Source organism: Oryctolagus cuniculus, chromosome 8 (assembly GCF_051225735.1).
Source record: "Oryctolagus cuniculus isolate XC-2025 breed Fujian yellow rabbit chromosome 8, ASM5122573v1, whole genome shotgun sequence".
NCBI lineage: Eukaryota > Metazoa > Chordata > Mammalia > Lagomorpha > Leporidae > Oryctolagus > Oryctolagus cuniculus.
In genome coordinates, this window is record NC_142874.1 from 127,310,786 (window position 1) to 127,329,343 (window position 18,558).

Sequence of the window (18,558 nt, forward strand, 5' to 3'; positions counted from 1 at the left end):
TAGTCTCTAGGTACTATATTAGTAAGTGCAAATTTTTGCTAATGAAAATCACTTTCCTACAGAGAAGATATACATTAAACAAGCAGCTAATTACATGATAGATTTTCAGGTAGTTTCAAGTTTTATGAAGAAAAAAATCTCAGTATAGACAACAGTATCTGCATGATGTTGGGAGAAGAGCCAGTGTAGGTTCTCTTAGGTCAGGAAAGTCTCTTCTGAGAAGATGATATTTGTGGCCGGCGCTGTGGCTCACTAGGCTAATCCTCTGCCTGCGGTGCTGGCACTCCGGGTTCTAGTCCTAGTTGGGGTGTTGGTTCTGTCCGGTTGCTCCTCTTCCAGTCCAGCTCTCTGCTGTGGCCCAGGAAGGCAGTGGAGGATGGCCCAAGTGCTTGGGCCCTGCACCCGCATGGGAGACCAGGAGGAAGCACCTGGCTCCTGGCTTCGGATCGGCACAGTGCGCCAGCCATAGCGGCCATTTGGCTGGGTGGACCAACGGAAGGAAGACCTTTCTCTCTTTGTCTCTCTCTCTCTCTCTCTCTGTCCAACTCTGCCTGTCCAAAAAAAAAAAAAAGATGATATTTGAACAGAACCCTGAATAATGAGAAAGAATGAGCTAAATAATGATCTGAGGAAGATTATTCAAGGCAAGAGTATCCACAAGTATACACAAGTATAAAGATAAGCAAATATAAAAATTAGCTTAATATGTTTGAGGAATGTGAAGAGGCAAGCAGGAACAAAATAGAGTTAGGTAAAAAGGAGAGGATAGTAAGAACAAAAGATGCCTAGAAAATTAAGTTTGGAGAATTAGGTACTTAGAGGGCTGTATCCGATAGATACTTGAGTTTAAAGCCCATGAGTTTTGATTTAATATATGTTTAAATGATCAAACTGATTTGCTGTGGGGATAGTAGACTATAGCAACAGTTTTCTAAGTGTGGTCTGAAGACACTGAGAGTCCCTGAGACCTTGTAAGGGGACTGAATAATCAAACTATTTTCATAATAGTACTAAAATGTTCTTTGCCTTTTTCACTGTGATTCTCTTAGGCAGCACAGTGGAGTTTTCCAGAGTCTATGTAATAGGTGGTGATGTCTGTCATTGTTGTGAGAACTAGTGGAATATGTTTTTAATTATGTTCTAAAATTGCTGTCAGGTCGGGGCCACGACTCACTAGGCTAATACTCTGCCTTGCGGTGCCGGCACACCAGGTTCTAGTCCTGTTCAGGGTGCTGGATTCTGTCCCGGTTGCCCCTCTTCCAGGCCAGCTCTCTGCTATGGCCCGGGAGTGCAGTGGAGGATGGCCCAAGTGCTTGGGCCCTGCACCCACATGGGAGACCAGGAGAAGCACCTGGCTCCTGCCTGCGGATCAGCGCGATGCGCCGGCCGCAGCTCACCGGCTGCGGCGGCAATTGGAGGGTGAACCAACGGCAAAGGAAGACCTTTCTCTCTGTCTCTCTCTCACTGTCCACTCTGCCTGCCAAAAAAAAAAAAAAAAAAAATTGCTGTCAGTTTTACTTTCTAACAATAAGTGTCAATACATATAAAAGCCCTGTGAGTCCTCAGTAATTTTAAGAGTATGAAGATGTCATGAAAGAAATTCAAAGAGAAGCAAACTGTTGGAAGATAAGAGTAGAATAGAAGTAACTAGACTAGTTAGGAGCTACTGCAGTATCCTCCTGAGTGATGCTGGTGTCATAAACAGGAGAGGCAGGATGGAGACAGCAAGTCCTTATTTGAGGTATCCTTTGTTTAAAAAAAAAAAAGGTTAACAGAACTTGTTGAGGAAGGCATGTGAGTTTTGAAGGAAAGAATCATCAAGAGTGACACCAGATTTTTGTCCAGGATAATTACATGCTTGGTTGTAATCTGTGCAAGGTTTAAATGGTTAAATTATAACTCTTCCCTATAATTGAGTGCATAGTACAAACTCTGCCTCCTTAATTTTAGGGGTCATTTATTCCTTTGGAAAAAGGAAAAAGCTATTTGTTCCTTTGAAATAGGCATTAAACCAAAATCTTTATGTGATATAGTCACAGATGTGCTGGTAATTTTTGGATTGTGGTATTTACATGACATACATAACAAGAGATAGAACATTTGTGCTATGTTTCACATTTCAGCAGATGACTAAGAATACCAAGTAAGCTTACAACAGGTTTACAGAATTTTTACCTAATGATATACTAGATTATAAATTAAAATCTTTATGTTGTTGATGCCTATATCTGTACTTTAGAGTTGTTTAGGAATGAAAGAAAAATTTCTAAATTTCATAGCTTTTAAACTTGAAATTTTGCTTGGTTTTATGTCTCATAAAACAGTGTTTTGTTTTTAAATAGACTACTTTTTATTTATTATTTTAAAGTTTTTTTGTTTACTTAAGAGATAGAGTTAGAGAGAGAGGGAGAGACAGATAGAAAAGGTCTTCCATCTTGCTGGTTCACTCCCCAAATGGCTGCAACAGCCGTAGCTGGGCTGATCCAAAGACAGGGTCCAGGAGCTTCTTTCAGGTCTCCCATCAGGGGGCCCAAACACATGGGTCACAAACAGGCGCCTATATGGGAGGGTTAGCCACAGCACCTGCCCCAGTGTTTTGTTTTTAAAGATTTATTTTCTTTATTTGAAAGGTAGAGTTACAGAGAGTGAGAGATCTTCCATCTGCTGGTTCATTGCCCAAATGGCTGCAATAGCTAGGCCTGGCCCAGGTGAAAGCCAGGAGCCTGGAACTACATCCAAGTCTCCCACATGGTTAGCAGGGGCCCATGTACTTGAGACATCTTCCCCAGCCTTCCCAGCTGCATTAGCAGGGAGCTGGATCATAAGTGGAGCAGCTGGAACTGGAACCAGGCTTCATGCAGGATAACGGTGGTGACCTAACCCACTGTACCACAATGCAGTACCCATTTTGATCAGTAAAGGCGATGAGTGTATGATCAAACCAGAGATCATTTTCTATTAGCCCTTTTATTACTTAATATAATGCAGATTACAGATTATCTTAATGAGATATGTTCTTACACCCAAATGTCACTGTAGTTTTGTTAGAAATATATCACCTTATCCAAAGGATCAGATATGTTACAGAACAAAGATTTGTCTTCATGAGCAATAGCAATAAGCAGGAACAGGTTCTATGGCACTGTGGGATTAAGCCACTGCCTGCGATGCCAGCATCTCATATGAGCGCCGGTTAGAGTCTCTTGGCTGCTCCACTTCTGATCCAATTCCCTGCTAATGCACCTGGGAAAGCAGCAGAATATGGCCCAAACCTTGTGCTCCTGCACTCACATGGGAGACCCAGATGGAATTCCAGGCTTCTGGCTTCAGCCTGGCCCCACCTCAACTGTTGCAGTCATTTGGGGAGTGAACCAGTGGATGAAAGCTTGTGCTCTCTAACTCTGCCTTTCAGTAAATAAATTTTTTGAAAAAAATACCAGATTTCTTTACAAGTTCTTGAATGAAGACAATGTGTTTTAAAAAATTGTTTTTAACAAAAAAGTTGTGATTTTGTTAAAGGACTAATTTTTACCTTATATGACTTTAATTTGTTTAATTTGCAGTGTCAGTTCCTCAGCCCTTTTTTTTAGACTCTAATTTCTTTGTTCTGTTCTCCGCTAACTCTAAAGATTTACTTATGTATTTAACCATCCACTGGTTCACTCCCCAAATAGCTGCAACATCCAGGGTTGGGCCAAGCAACACCCAGGAGCCAGGAACTTCATCCTCATAACCAACATGGGTTTCAGGGGCCCAGGTACTTAGACTATCTCTGCTGCCTTTCTAAGCACATTAGAGGGGAGCTGGATCAGAAGCTGAGCAGCTAAGACTCAAACTGGCATTTCAACATAGGATGCCAATGTTGCAAGCAGCTTGCTGCTCCATGACACTGGCCCCTCACACAACTACTCGTGATAAATAACTACTCCATTCTTTTCTAAGATAACAAGAATTCCATTAAATAAAGGTACCAGTTTCTTATATGTTGTGCTTGAAATTTTTTTATATATTTATTTATTTGAAAGGCAGTGTTAACAGAGAGAGGGAAAGAGAGAGAGATCCACTTTCCATCTGCTAGTTCACTCCCCAAGTGGTTGCAACAAATAGGGCCAGGCCAGGCTAAAGCCAGAAGCCAGGAACTTCATCTAGCTCTCCCACATGTGAGCCAGGGACCCAAAGAATTGGACATCTTCCACTGCTTTCCCAGGCACACTAACAGGGGCTCAAACCAGAGCCCATATGGGATACTGGCTTTGTAGGGGACTGCTTAACCTGCTACCCCACAAGACCAGCTCCTGTGTGCTTGAATTTTTTGACAAGGCCAGAATTTTTATTTAAAAATCATAAGATGTTTAATGATGATATGCTGATGGCCCTTCTAATTTTGTTAGAGTAGATATCTGTTCACTAAACACCAAAATCCTTGATTCCTAAACCAATCTACAACTTACTCTTCATTCATTCTATGAGGATATACTTAATTATAAATGAAAATGTTTTAAAAGGGACTAAGCTAAATGAGGATTTTTTTCTATATCTAAATATATACTTAAACTATTTTTCTCATTTCACAGTTCATCAGTGCGGATATACATGGAATTTGGTCACGCTTGTTTTGTGATTTTGGTGATGAATTTGAAGTTTCAGATACAACAGGAGAAGAACCAAAAGAAATTTTCATTTCAAACATAACACAAGTATGATTATATTGTGCTTTTTAAAATATTTTTTAAAGTTAATTCTGTGCTAATTTTTTGGAAGTTGGTGTATTAGCAAAATATTTAACATACAATATTCTCCATTTATTTTATAGTGTTCTAAGATAATTCATGATGGAATACTTTGTTAATTTATTGATGATTTTATGTGTTAAAACTAACTTGAAATTGGAATATTTATTAAAGTATTCTGGGGGCCGGCGCTGTGGCGCAGCAGGTTAAAGCCTTGGCCTGAAGTGCCAGCATCCCATATGGGCGCCGGTTCCTGTCCCAGCTGCTCCTCTCTGCTGTGGCCCGGGAAAGCAGGAAAAGATGGCCCAAGTCTTCGGACCCCTGAACCCACATGGGAGACCCGGAGGAAGCTCCTGGCTTTGGATTGGTGCAGCTCCAGCTGTTGAGGCCATCTGGGGAGTGAATCAGCAGATGGACGACATCTCTCTCTCTCTCTGGCTCTACCTCTCTCTGTAACTCTTTCAAATAAATAAAATAAATCTTTTAAAAAAATTATTCTGACTTCTCTCTCTTACTGTCTAACTCTGCCTGTCAAAACAATAAATAAATATAATAAAAAAATAAAATAAATAAAATATTCTGAATTCCCTCTAAATTTATTTAATATTTGATCAACTATTGCTTTTGATTAATTTTAATTTTAATTTTGTTTTTAAGTCATGTTCCTATGGACGTGAAAGTGACTTAGTGTTCCACTGCTGTGACTACAGAACAGACTCACTTAAATCTTAGACATGTTTGTTTAATCTGTTATGTTTCTAAACATGACTTAAAAAGGAATGAAAATTTAAGAAATCATTAACTTGCATATGAAAAAGCCTGATTTCCTCACCATACTCTCATTAACAGGCAAGCTTAGTTTTTTATTCTCTAAAGAATTGAAGAAATTAAGATTCCTTTTAAAGCTTTGTCTTTTGTTTCTACATAACTTATTTGTGTTCTTTATGATCAATTTATATTAAATCTCAGAAGAATTCAGTTTAAAGGGAATGATGCACTTTGACCATTGTGTTTGTACTTTTGGCTTTATACTTTCTTTTTTCTTAAATATTTATTTATTTGAAAGGCAGAGTTACAGTGAGGGAGGGAGAGAGAGAGAGAGAGAGAGAGAGAAAGAGATCTCCCATCTACTGGTTCACTCCTCAAATGGCTACAACAGCCAGACCTGGGCCTGTGCAAAGCCAGCATCCAGGAGCTTCTTCCTGATCTCCCACATGGGTGCAGGAGCCGAAGAACTTGGACCATCTTCTGCTGCTTTCCCAGGAACATTAGAGGGAGCTGGATTGGAAGTGAAACAGCTGGAACTCGAACTGGTGCCCATGTGGGATGCTGGCACTGCAGGCAGAGACTTAAACATGCTATACCACAGTGGCTGCCCCCATTGAATGCTTTTTTATTAAAAGTTTCAAGAGTCTTCGGATCTTTGAAATATTTCAGCTCCTCAGCATATCCTACCTAACAGAAATTTTTTTTTTTTTTTTTTTTTTTGGACAGGCAGAGTGGACAGTGAGAGAGACAGAAAGAAAGGTCTTCCTTTGCTGTTGGTTCACCCTCCAATGGCCGCCGCGGCCAGCGCGCTGCAGCCGGCACACCGCACTGATCCGAAGGCAGAAGCCAGGTGCTTCTCCTGGTCTCCCAAGGGGTACAGGGCCCAAGCACTTGGGCCATCCTCCGCTGCACTCCTGGGCCACAGCAGAGAGCTGGCCTGGAAGAGGGGCAACCGGGACAGAATCCGGCACCCCGACCGGGATTAGAACCCGGTGTGCTGGCGCCACAAGTGGAGTATTAGCCTATTGAGCCACGGTGCCGACCCAGAAATTTATTTTCAACGTCCATTTAAAAAATACAGTAATATCAGATGAGCATTTGGTGTAGCTCTTAAGATTCTCCATATAGGAGTGCCTGAAATCTCAGCCCTACTTCCCATTCCAGCTTCCTGCACACCCTGTGAAGCAACAGATGATTGCTCAAAAGTAGTTTGGTCCCTGACAGCTTGGCAGCAGACTCACTCTGAGTTCTTGAGTCAGCCTGCCTGTTGAGGGCCTTTGGGGAGTGAACCAGTAGATGGAAGATTTCCTTCTGTTTCTTTCTCTGCCTTTCAAATAAAAACAAATAAAAATGCATAGTAATAAATTGGTACTTGTTTTGTATAATTTTTTAAGGGCTTGCTTTAACCAAAGGAGAGAAAGAATGGCTTGGAATTTTAGTTTTGAGAATCTTAGGATAACATCATTTTTGTTTGAGATTTGGAATATTCACTAAAAGAATACTAAACTTGGGATAGGCATTGTGGTACAGCAGATTAACCACTTCCTGCAACCGCAGCATCCCATTTGGGCACCAGTTCAAGTCCCAGCTACTCCACTTCCAATCCAGCCCCCTGCTAATGCACCTGGGAAACCAGTAGAGGTTGGCCCAACACTTCTTGAGTCCCTGCACCCATGTGTGAGGCCCATAAGAAGCTCCTGGCTCCTGGCTTTGACCTGGCCCAGCCCTGGCCATTGTTGCCAATTGGGGAGTGAACCAGCACATGGAAGATTCTTTCTCTCTCTCCCTCCCTCCCTCTTTGTTTCTCCCTCTCCCTCTCTCTCTATGCCTTTAAAATAAATAAATATTTAAAAATAAAATAAAAAGAATACATAAACTTGTTTTTTAATAGACTACTTTTCTTTTTAGGCTAATCCTGGCATTGTCACTTGCCTTGAAAATCATCCTCACAAACTTGAGACAGGACAGTTCCTAACATTTCGAGAAATTAATGGAATGACAGGTTTAAATGGATCGACACAACAAATAACTGGTATGTTTTATTAATTCATTTATACTTATTCATTATTCAACACACCCATAGTGCAGACGCTGTACTGTACTCAGTATTGAGAACACAACATCAACTTATTTATAGTTTACAGACTTCAGTATTTGAAACAAGTTATAACCCATAGTTACATTGTAGATTTGTTGGCCAGATGTTTAAGACATGTTCTTCAGTGTACTAATATGAAGTTATTGTTCAAAAGAGAGGAATGGTGCAAAGGCAAGGAAACATTTTTAAAAATGGAAGGCTACCAGACATTGTATAGAGCTTATTTTAACTTAGTGATAAAAAGTTTGTGCATTAATCTGCATCGTTTGTTTTTCTTCCATCTATGTTTAAGAATTAAAGACAGTGCTAGAAGACCTGAAACTCAACTGTATGGCATGTTTATACCTATTCATGGGAGACTGATTCAGTTTTATTCTTAGGGCATTTTAAATATAATTAAGTGACTAGTGTACACATTAATGAATTCCCTTTTTAAAAATAAGTACAAAAGTGTATCATTCAGAAAAATAGAAATTAGTTCAAGTTGTGAACTCTATCAATAAATCATACTTAAGCATCTTTGATAATAAGGCTGATTTTATTTCCTAACTATTTAAATATCTTAAATACAAGTTCAGATCATTCATCTTAAAGAATTTATTATTGTGAAAATTGACTAATCATATAGGATTATCCTTTGTTATTTTGGGGTTGTGCAATAGTAGATTGTGGTGATAGATCAGAATCTTGAAACTACCTAAAAAAAGAAGAGTTAGTGGGTGTCAAGAAATAAAGATTTTTTTTAATTCTTTTTTTTTTTTTTTTTTTTTTTTTTGGCAGGCAGAGTTAGAGAGAGAGAGAGAGACAGAGAGAAAGGTCTTCCTTTTTCCATTGGTTCACCCCCCAAGTGGCCACTATGTGGCCCCCAAGTGACGCTGTGCCGATCCAAAGCCAGGAGCCAGGTGCTTCCTCCTGATCTCCCATGCAGGTGCAGGGCCCAAGGACCTGGGCCATCCTGCACTGCACTCCCGGGCCAGCAGAGAGCTGGACTGGAAGAGGAACAACCGGGACAGACTCCAGTGCCCCAACCAGGGCTAGAACCTAGGGTGCCAACGCCGCAGGCAGAGGATTAGCCTAGTGAGCCGCGGCGCCATCCAAGATTTTTTTTTTAAATCCATAATTTTTACAGAAAAGTTTTTGATAGGAGAGTGGTAGTAGTTTTGTTTAAATAGAGTAGCTATTTATGAAGCTTTTTTTCCTTAATGTTTATTAATCGGTACTTTAGGGTAATTTTGTGTTATATAGAAAAAGCATTGTTACATAGCTAAAATAATACATGATTACTTTGTGTGTGTGTGTGTGTGAATTGTGTAAATAGGCTTCAAAAAGTTCATGGAGAGGCAGACATGGTAGTTCAGTGATTTAAGCTGCTACTTGGGATTTCTATTTTGTGTTGCCTGGGATTGAATCCCTCCTTTGTTTCTGATCCACCTTCCTGCTAATGTACCTAGGAGCAACAGATGATAGCTCAGGTACTGGAGTGCTTGCCACCCACATTGGGAAACCCAGATACAAGTCCTAGCTCCTGGTTTCTGGCTTCAGCCTCACCCAGCCATGACCATTGTGTCCATTTAGGGAGTGAACCAATGGATGGAAGCTGGCAACTGGCTTTCTTTTTCTCTCTTTCTCCCTCTCACTCTATATCACTACCTTTCAAATAAATAAAATTGAAATAATATTTTTAAATAATATCCATATTTTTAAATATCATTGGAAAATATACATCATGGGAAAAAAACTATGCCTAGATTTCAAAAAAAAATTTTGCAACAAAATATATTATAGTTGATCCTTTCAAAGTAACCTAGTGTATGTATAAGTAGGATTAAAAATGAGTTATGAGGGGCCGGCACTGTGGCACAGTGGGTTAATGCCCTGGCCTAAAGCGCTGGCATCCCATATGGGTGCCGGTTCTAGTCCTGGCTGCTCCTCTTCTGATCCAGCTCTCTGCTATGGTCTGGGAAAGCAGTAGAAGATGGCCCAAGTTCTTGGACCCCTGCACCCACTTGGGAGACCCAGAAGAAGCTCCTGGCTCCTGGCTTTGGATCAGCGCAGCTCCAGCCATTGCAGCCATCTAGGGAGTGAACCAGCGAATGGAAAACCTCTCTCTTTGTCTCTACCTCTCTCTGTAACTCCATCTTTCAAATAAATAAAATAAATCCAAAAAAAAGAATCATCAGATTTCCACTGCTCTCCAGAAATAATAGCAGCTAAGTTTGGTATTCACTCAGTTCAGCTTTTCCATATTGGTTTTTACGTATTAAGGGAGGGGAGAAAGCTTACTGGTGGTGGTTTTTTTTGTTTGTTTGTTTACATTTTTAATTTATTTTTTTAAATAAAATGAAAAATAGCAAAGGGTAAATTTTTTTTGTAAGATGTATTTATTTATCTGAGTGGCAGAGTTACAGACATACAGAGAAATGGAGAGAAAGAGAGAAAGGTCTTCCCTCCGTCACTCCCCTAATGGCCACAGTGGCCGGAGCTGAGCTGAACTGAAGCCAGGAGCCAGGTCTCCCAGGTTCAGAGGCCTAAGTACTTGGCCATCTTCCACTGCTTTCAGAAAAGTTTATCCTTAATTCTCACACAGTCACCACCTGTATTCACTTTTTTTAGTTTATTGAATATCCTTCCAGGAGTTCATTATTTTTCTTATCAGAAGGAAGTATTTTATACATAAGACTGCCCTTTGCTTTTTTTATTTTTTCTTAAATTTTTTTATTTAAGGTGAACAAATGTATTTCATTCATATAGATTTAAGAGCATAATGATACTTCCCATTCTACCCTCCTTCTTCCTTCCTTATTTTTTCTTCAAATTTTTACAATGTTGTGCTTCAGTTTATTTTAAAATCATAAGCTTAACCCTCCACTTAATAAAGAATTCAACAAGTAGTAAGTAGAAAAACCACTGTTCCTCAAGAGTATAATCAAGGACTATAAATAATCAAATTTCAAAATATCAGTTTCATTCATATACATTATTTATATTCTGTATATTGCTTACCACAAATGAAGAAACACATATATTTGTCTTTTGGGGACTGACTTATTTCACTAAACATAATCATTTCCATTGCATCCATTTTGTTACAAATGACAGGATTTGTTTTTTGGTTTTTTGTTTTTTGTTTTTTTTTTTTTTTGACAGGCAGAGTGGACAGTGAGAGAGAGAGACAGAGAGAAAGGTCTTCCTTTGCCCTTGGTTCACCCTCCAATGGCCGCCACGGCCAGCGCGCTGCAGCCGGCGCACCACGCCGATCCAATGGCAGGAGCCAGGTGCTTCTCCTGGTCTCCCATGGGGTGCAGGGCCCAAGGACTTGGGCCATCCTCCGCTGCTCTCCCTGGCCACAGCAGAGAGCTGGCCTGGAAGAGGGGCAACCGGGACAGAATCCAGCTCCCCGACCGGGACTAGAACCCGGTGTGCCGGCGCCGCAAGGTGGAGGATTAGCCTAGTGAGCCGCGGCGCCGGCCAGGATTTCATTCTTTTTTATGACTATTATTCCATAGTGTATATATGCCACATTTTTTTATCCTGTCAGCAGTTGGTAGAGATCTGGGTTGATTCCTGTCTTAGCCATTGTGTATTAAGCTGCAATAAACATAGGGTACAGATAACTCTTTTGTATGCTGGTGATACTTCACTTGGTAAAATTCCTAAGAGTGGGATGCCTGGGTCATATGGTAGATATGTTTTCAGCTTTTTGAGGAATATACATTCTGTCTTCCATAATAGTTGTACTAGTTTACATTCCTACCAGCAGTGGATTAGGGTACCTTTTTCCCACATTCTTGCTAACATTTATTGTTTTTTGATTTCTGTATGAGAGCTGTTTTAACTGGGGTGAGGTGAACTCTCCTTGTGATTTTTTTTTTCAACACTTAAGAATAACTGTGTATTAACTACAGAATTAAACCAGTCATATTAAGTAGAACAGACAAAAAAACTACTAAGAGGGATAATGTATTAAGTTGTTCATTAACAGGGCTATGCTGATCAAGTCACCGTTTCCCATAGTGTCCATTCCACTTCAACATCCTTGTGATTTTTATTTGCATTTCCCTGATGACTAGTGAGTCTAAGTATCTTTTCATGTGTCATTTGAATTTCAGCTTTTGAAAAATGACTGTTCATGTCCTTTACCCATTTCTTTCTTTCTTTTTTTTTTTCTTTTTTTTTTTTTTGACAGGCAGAGTGGACAGTGAGAGAGAAAGACAGAGAGAAAGGTCTTCCTTTGCCGTTGGTTCACCCTCCAATGGCCGCTGCGGCCGGCGCGCTGCAGCCGGCGCACCGCGCTGATCCGATGGCAGGAGCCAGGAGCCAGGTGCTTTTCCTGGTCTCCCATGGGGTGCAGGGCCCAAGGACTTGGGCCATCCTCCACTGCACTCCCTGGCCACAGCAGAGAGTTGGCCTGGAAGAGGGGCAACCGGGACAGAATCCGGTGCCCCGACCGGGACTAGAACCCCGTGTGCCGGCGCCGCAAGGCAGAGGATTAGCCTAGTGAGCCGCGGCGCCGGCCTTACCCATTTCTTAATTGGGTTGTTTGCTTTGTTGTTAAGTTTCTTGAGCTCTTTATATATTGTGGATATTAATCCTTTATCAGTTACATAGTTTGCAAATATTTCTCCCATTCCATTGGTTGCCTCTTCACTTTGTTGAGTACTTCCTTTGCAATGCAGAAGTTTCTCAGCTTGATGTAACCCATTCGTCCAATTTTGGTTTTATTGGCTATGCTTCTGAGGTCTTTTCCAAGAAGTCTTTGTCTATGCCAGTATCTTGCAGGGTTTCCCCAGTATTTTCCTCTTGTAATTTGATGATGTCAAGTCATAGATTTAGATCTTCAATACAATTAGAGTTGCTTTTTGTATGAGATGTAAGGAAGGAATCTTACTTCATACTTCTGCACGTGAAGATCTAATTTTCCTGGCACTGTATGTTGGAAATCTGATATCTTGATGCCTCTGGCTTTGTTTTTGTGTCATTTTTTCTAGATCTGAGAAGAATGTCATTGGTATTTTGATTGGGATCACATTGAATCTGTAAATTGCTTTGGGTAGTATGGACATTTTGATGATATTAGTTCTTGGTGATCTTTTCACATCTGTAGTTGCAGAGCATTTTTTTAATGACTACTTTATACTTCATGGTATGGGTGAAAATATTATCAGTATAATTATAATTTGCATTTTTCATTATGAATGAAATTAAAGTTTCATAGCAATTTATTTTCTTTAATGTTGAACCTTTCATCCTTTCCATTTTCCTGTTGAGCTGCTGATCCTTTTCTTAACTACTTCTAGGAAGTTCTCATATTTAAAACATGTTTGCCAGTTTTTTAAATGTAAATTGCATGTAATTTTCCAACTTGACATTTATCTTTTGATTTTGCTCATGATCTGTTTGGATCATATAATTTTATTTAATTAAAATTTTCAATTTCATGGCTTTTATTTTCAGTGTTACTTAGAAAACCCTTCCTCCTGCCAAAGTGTTAAAGGAATTTTTCTCCTGTGTTTTTTATCTAAAAAGTTTTTGGCATCTTTTTTTTTAGCATTTAAACTATTATCTATGTAGATTATTTTCTCCAATGGCTTTTTCTCCCCAAGATTTATTGGATAATTTGTCTTTCCTCATTGTTTGAGTTACCACCTTTATTGTTCCCTTGTGTACTTGGCTCTGTTTCTGAATTCCCTGTTCCATATGTCTACTCATGAGCCAGTACTATACTATATTAATTATTAAATATAATTAATGTAAATGAATTTGAATTTCTAACAATTAGCACCTCTCAGCACTCTTTTTTTCTCTTGAATTTTCTTGGATATTTTTAAGTCTTACAGTTGATGTTGCAAGAAATACTGCCCAGCTTTCCACATTCTGATCTCCTCTAATAAAAGAAAAAAATGCTAGAATTTTCTGAGTTTTGTAAATTAGGGAAAATTAGAATCTTTACAACAATAAATCTTCAATTTTGAATATCTGTATCTTTGCTTAATGACATTTTTTTTTTCCAGTGGTATCACCATTTTCTTTTAGCATTTGTGACACTACAGAACTAGAACCATATTTACATGGTGGCATAGCTGTCCAAGTGAAAACTCCTAAAATGTTTTACTTTGTAAGTATTTTTTATTGACTTAATAATATTTGTTTACAGAAAAAATGGCAATGGAGAAAAGAATAATGATATAAACAACCTGTTAATTTAAAGACTGACAGATTTATTTTTAACTTGCAACCACTTTGAGGAAAGTGGAATTTAAGGCAATCAACTGATATCTATGAAACAATTTATAAGTCTTCTTTAGTTAAAATACCATGTACAGATACTTGAGGTATGTGAGTATACCAAAAAGGAGCTATTTATCTCCCTAAATCATCAGAGTCGATTACTCTTAATGTTTTTCCCAAGAGATAAAATTAATATACATTTAGAAGATTTAGAAAGGTTTGTTTTGCTTTATAATTCAGTTACTTTTGGAATAAAAGAGAAATTTTTATACCTGTAAATCCAGATTCTCAAATTTCAATCTTTCACATTTCATAGAACAGTGAATGTGAAAATATAAAATAATTTGTATAAATCCTGGCATTTTAAGGAAAATATAAGTAGCTGAATAGATTATGGATGGGGCCAGCACTGTGGTGCCATGGGTTAAAGCCCTGGCCTGCAGAGCAGGCATCCCATATGGGTGCCAGTTCGAGTCCCGGATGCTCCTCTTCCGATTAAGCTCTCTGGTAAGGACTGGGAAAGTAGTAGAAGATGGCCCAACTCCTTGGGCCCTTGCACCCACACAGGAGACCCCAAAGAAACTCCTGTCTCCTGGTTTCAGATCAGTTCAGCTCTGACCGTTGGCAATCATTTGGGGAGTGAACTATATAAATATGTATATACTTTACCATTAAGTTTTTTTAATAAAGGCCATATAAAGTTGACTCCCAAGAAATAAATAGAATTTGTATCATGAAAAAAAAATTGGAATAATAGGGGAAAGTTTTATAATTCTCTTGTTTTGATAAAGATGATTATAATAATTTTACCATGGTATTAAATGGAAGACCTCTCTCTATCTGGCTCTACCTCTCATGTAACTCTGTCTTTCAATTAAATAAAATAATTCTTTTAAAAAAAGAAAGATTATGGAGACAATGTCAGGTATAAGAGACGTAGTGCTTAAATCCTTAGGCCACTTCTGAGTATTTTGTGAGCTAACACATCCTGTTTGTACTTGCAAGTTCTCAAGGTTTTGGTTTGATTGCCTTTTCTTTTTCAGATGTATTAGCAACTCTACAAAAGGCTTTGTTCAAGCCAAAGTTAGAACAATAAATTAAAATAGTACAACAAGTCAGATGTGTCTTTTCATACTTCCTCTTGCGCTGTCCCCAGTTTTTAGTTGGATAGTTTATGCCTCAAATAATTTTATATTGAGTGGTTCTTTTGAGATTTTGTTTTGTAAATTTTTGTTTTGACTTTGTGTTCTTTGTTCGACAAAGAAAATTTTAACTTTAATATCTATTCAAGCTTTGTCAAATATAACAAACCTTGATAAACTTATTATCAGTAAAATAAGCTAGCTTTTATATTAAAACTTTTTTGGTATGCTATGAATAGCTTTACTAGTTATTCTCATTTATTATATGGAGTAGGTTTCACTGCACTTTTTGTTAAATGTAATAAAATAAAGGACAATTGTAACTATTTTAATTTTTATAAAAACATAATAAATGCAACCTTAACAATTTCTGACCTTTGGCAGGGATCCATTGATTTTACTGCACTGACATATAACATGTTATCATTTACTTACTCTAAATTATTTTTTTTTCTAAATTAGGAGCCATTGGAGAGGCAGATAAAGCATCCAAAATGCCTTATCGCAGATTTTAGCAAACCTGAGGTAAACAAACACTTTAGTTTTGAGAAAGGTAGCAGAATGGAGAGTGGAAGTTGATAAATGACTACTTAGTTAAAATTAAATAACTATGTATATACTTTACTATTAAGTTTCTTTAATAAAGGCCATATAAAGTTGACGCCCAAGAAGTAAATAGAATTTGTATCATGAAAAAAAATTGGAATAATAGGGGAAAGTTTTATAATTCTTGTTTTGATAAAGATGATTATAATAGTTTTACCATGGTATTAAATGGTTTTCTGAATCATGTGTTTTTATATAACATTTGTTTCTTACAAAAAGAAGCAACCTTAAAACATATATTCAGGGATTTTTTTAATCACTGAGTATCATAATTTTGTAACAGTAAATGTATAAGAGGACTTCAAAGGCTCATGGAAATTGCATATTATAGAAAAACTATATATGGATTTCAAAATTTTTTTGTATCAAAATAAACTTACCTTTTAATTCCATTTTTTCAAAATTTTGAGCAGGAAAAAATTCTAACTTTTTAAATGTTACCAAAAAATAAGTTAAGTGATCTTGTATAAATATTTTGTTATTGTTGCTCAGTTGGTATGGCTCCAAGTTTCAATTGGATAACCTAGTAAACACTAGTCATAACCACCTGGAGTTGAAATTTGGAGCTTTAGCTTAAATATATGTTTAGGGCCTTGAAGTCAAATCATTAATTTCTTTGTACTTCAGTTTTCTGATCTATTAAGTGGAGAAAATAATACTAGAAGCTAATATGTTTATTCTGAAGACTGAATTAAACATTTGAAAAGTTTTTAGCACAGTGTCTGGTACATATTAAGCACTCATTAAATGTTGACCAATTTTTAATGTTTTTAATAGGTACCTCTACAGATTCACACAGCTATGCTTGCCTTGGACCAGTTTCAGGAGAACTATAGTCGGAAGCCAAATATTGGGTAATATTTTTGTTTAAAAATGAATATTTTCAGAATAGATACTTAGCATAGAAGTTAAGGCAATCATTAAAGCACTCAAGTCCCACATTAGAATACTCAGGTTTAACTCCCTACTCCTATCTCTAGCCCCATCTGTTACAAGTATATAAGGAGTAAACCAGTAGATGGAGTATGCACTTGCTCACTCTCTTTTCTTGTCTCTCTTCTGTCTGCCTTTCAAATAAATAAATCAAAAATTTTAAAAAACAATGTTTTCCTTTAAGACCAGTTATTTCAGAAAACAGATTTTTTTTTCAAAAAGTAAAAGTTACAGATCCAATAGACACCAAAATTTAAACATTTATTATAATTTTCTGTAGTATTTATGGTAGGAGTGAAGAGATCGGTTTGTAAAAATGAAATCATAGTAGATGTGAATTTCTCATTTTGAAGCTGTAAAAACTACAACTTCTTAAAACAATTTGAGAATTATTTTATCAACCCATGATAAAATTTATTTTTAACTTCTAGCCTGTTCAGTCAGCAATACATAAGATTTTTGCCTTGCATTTTTAAAACTAAATCTTACTTATAAAATGTCCTTAAGTGAGCATGACTTTGAGGAAACAAATTCTTAAGCCAGTTATCTTTAAGTCAGTGAAACACTGTGCTGATTGCAGGCAAAATTCCACATTCTTTGATGTTTCTTAAATTTTAGTTTTGAATATGACCTTTTTATGAAAATTGAAATTGGGGTGTTTTGATTTGAATCATAGATGCCAACAAGATTCAGAAGAGCTGTTGAAACTGGCAACATCCATAAGTGAAACCTTGGAAGAAAAGGTGAATATTCAAAGTTATGGCTATAAAACATTTGTAGCATATAAACATTCTAAATACTAACATTCTCTGCTTCAATTCTTAGCTTTGCTGCTTACTGACTCTGTGACATTAGAGAACATGTGTCATTTTATTTGGTTTAGTTTGTAAATCTATAAAATTTGACTAGCCTACCACATAGCATTTTTGTGAGCATTAAATGATTTATTAAATAACTGGCTTTTGTAAAGCAATTCGAGTACTGTGTGACATATAGTAATTGCTATTTGCCATTGCTGTGGTTATATGATTGGTATTATTCTTTTTCTTCCCTTTCTATTTCATTTAATTTTTCATTTAATTTTTTAACCCGCTAGAATTCACTGTATAAAGTTATCAGCTTTCCTGTAATCCCCTCTTTTATACATTATACAGTCACATTGGCTAATTCAGATTTGTGTATCAGTTGTGAATTGATATATAAAACTTAGAAAATAGTTTTTTCATGTTGTGCTGCCAGTGTCTGCCAGCCAACAGTTCCATTTTTACAGATGTCAACATAGCAGTATATGCACAATTGCTCAGACTTATTGTTTCTGTTCTTGTGTAAAAGATGAGGGGGAAGCTTTAATTTCACATCTTACATGATAAAAACAAACAAATATTAGATGGATGCAATATGGCTGAATAGCTTATAACCACACTAAGCTGCTCTGGGATATGAAAAGAACAAAGGCATTATTGAGTTTCCAGGTAGCTGACAGATGGAAATTTTTGGTGAAGAAGTGAAAAACAAAAACAACAAAGACTCCACAGGAAAAGAGAAGACAAGACAGAGACATCACTGCAGCCAGGCACTGTGCAGCCAGAGGTCAAGTATGAGCCGTTGTCTTACATCAAAGTAGGAAGAAATTACCACGTGCTCTGCGGCTCAAAGTTTTGTCTGAGGGAATTCCAAAGTCACACATTGATGTTTACTAAAACCTGGAGGGCTGACTAGAATTTGAGCAACTACAAGGCTTGGAGCAGGGAAACTACCTTGCTTCCTTCCCCTTTCCCAACTCTGGCAGAATGCCATACATAACAGCGAAAAAGTGACACAGCATGCCAGTACTCTGCTCCTACCAGAGTCATGTCAGAGTCAGAGTCAGAGCAGTGTCAGGGGTAAAGGACAGATCTCATACATCCTGCAACTGCAGGGGTTTCTCAGCATTAGCCCCAGAGCTACATTCAATGCAGCATACAGGAGCAAGGGGGATTCACCTTAGCTTTTGGGAGCTAACACCAAGAACGGCCGATAAAAAAATCTGTGCCTAGCCTCTGAAATCCGGGTA

The 18,558-nt window shown here is 37.8% G+C and overlaps 1 protein-coding gene across 3 annotated transcripts in view; it reads left to right on the plus strand.

Moving 5' to 3' along the window:
- The window catches only part of UBA6 (ubiquitin like modifier activating enzyme 6), a 94,720-nt gene that overhangs the window by 33,300 nt on the left and 42,862 nt on the right, over nt 1-18,558 (plus strand). For 2 of the 3 annotated variants that reach the window (XM_051819765.3, XM_070048076.1), the window contains 6 exons: nt 4,575-4,697; nt 7,407-7,530; nt 13,608-13,711; nt 15,429-15,491; nt 16,350-16,426; nt 17,182-17,248. In XM_051819765.3, coding sequence (XP_051675725.1) covers nt 4,575-4,697; nt 7,407-7,530; nt 13,608-13,711; nt 15,429-15,491; nt 16,350-16,426; nt 17,182-17,248 — 558 coding nt within the window. The remainder of the gene's footprint in view (nt 1-4,574; nt 4,698-7,406; nt 7,531-13,607; nt 13,712-15,428; nt 15,492-16,349; nt 16,427-17,181; nt 17,249-18,558) is intronic. The other variant, XM_051819766.3, reaches the window with a different exon arrangement.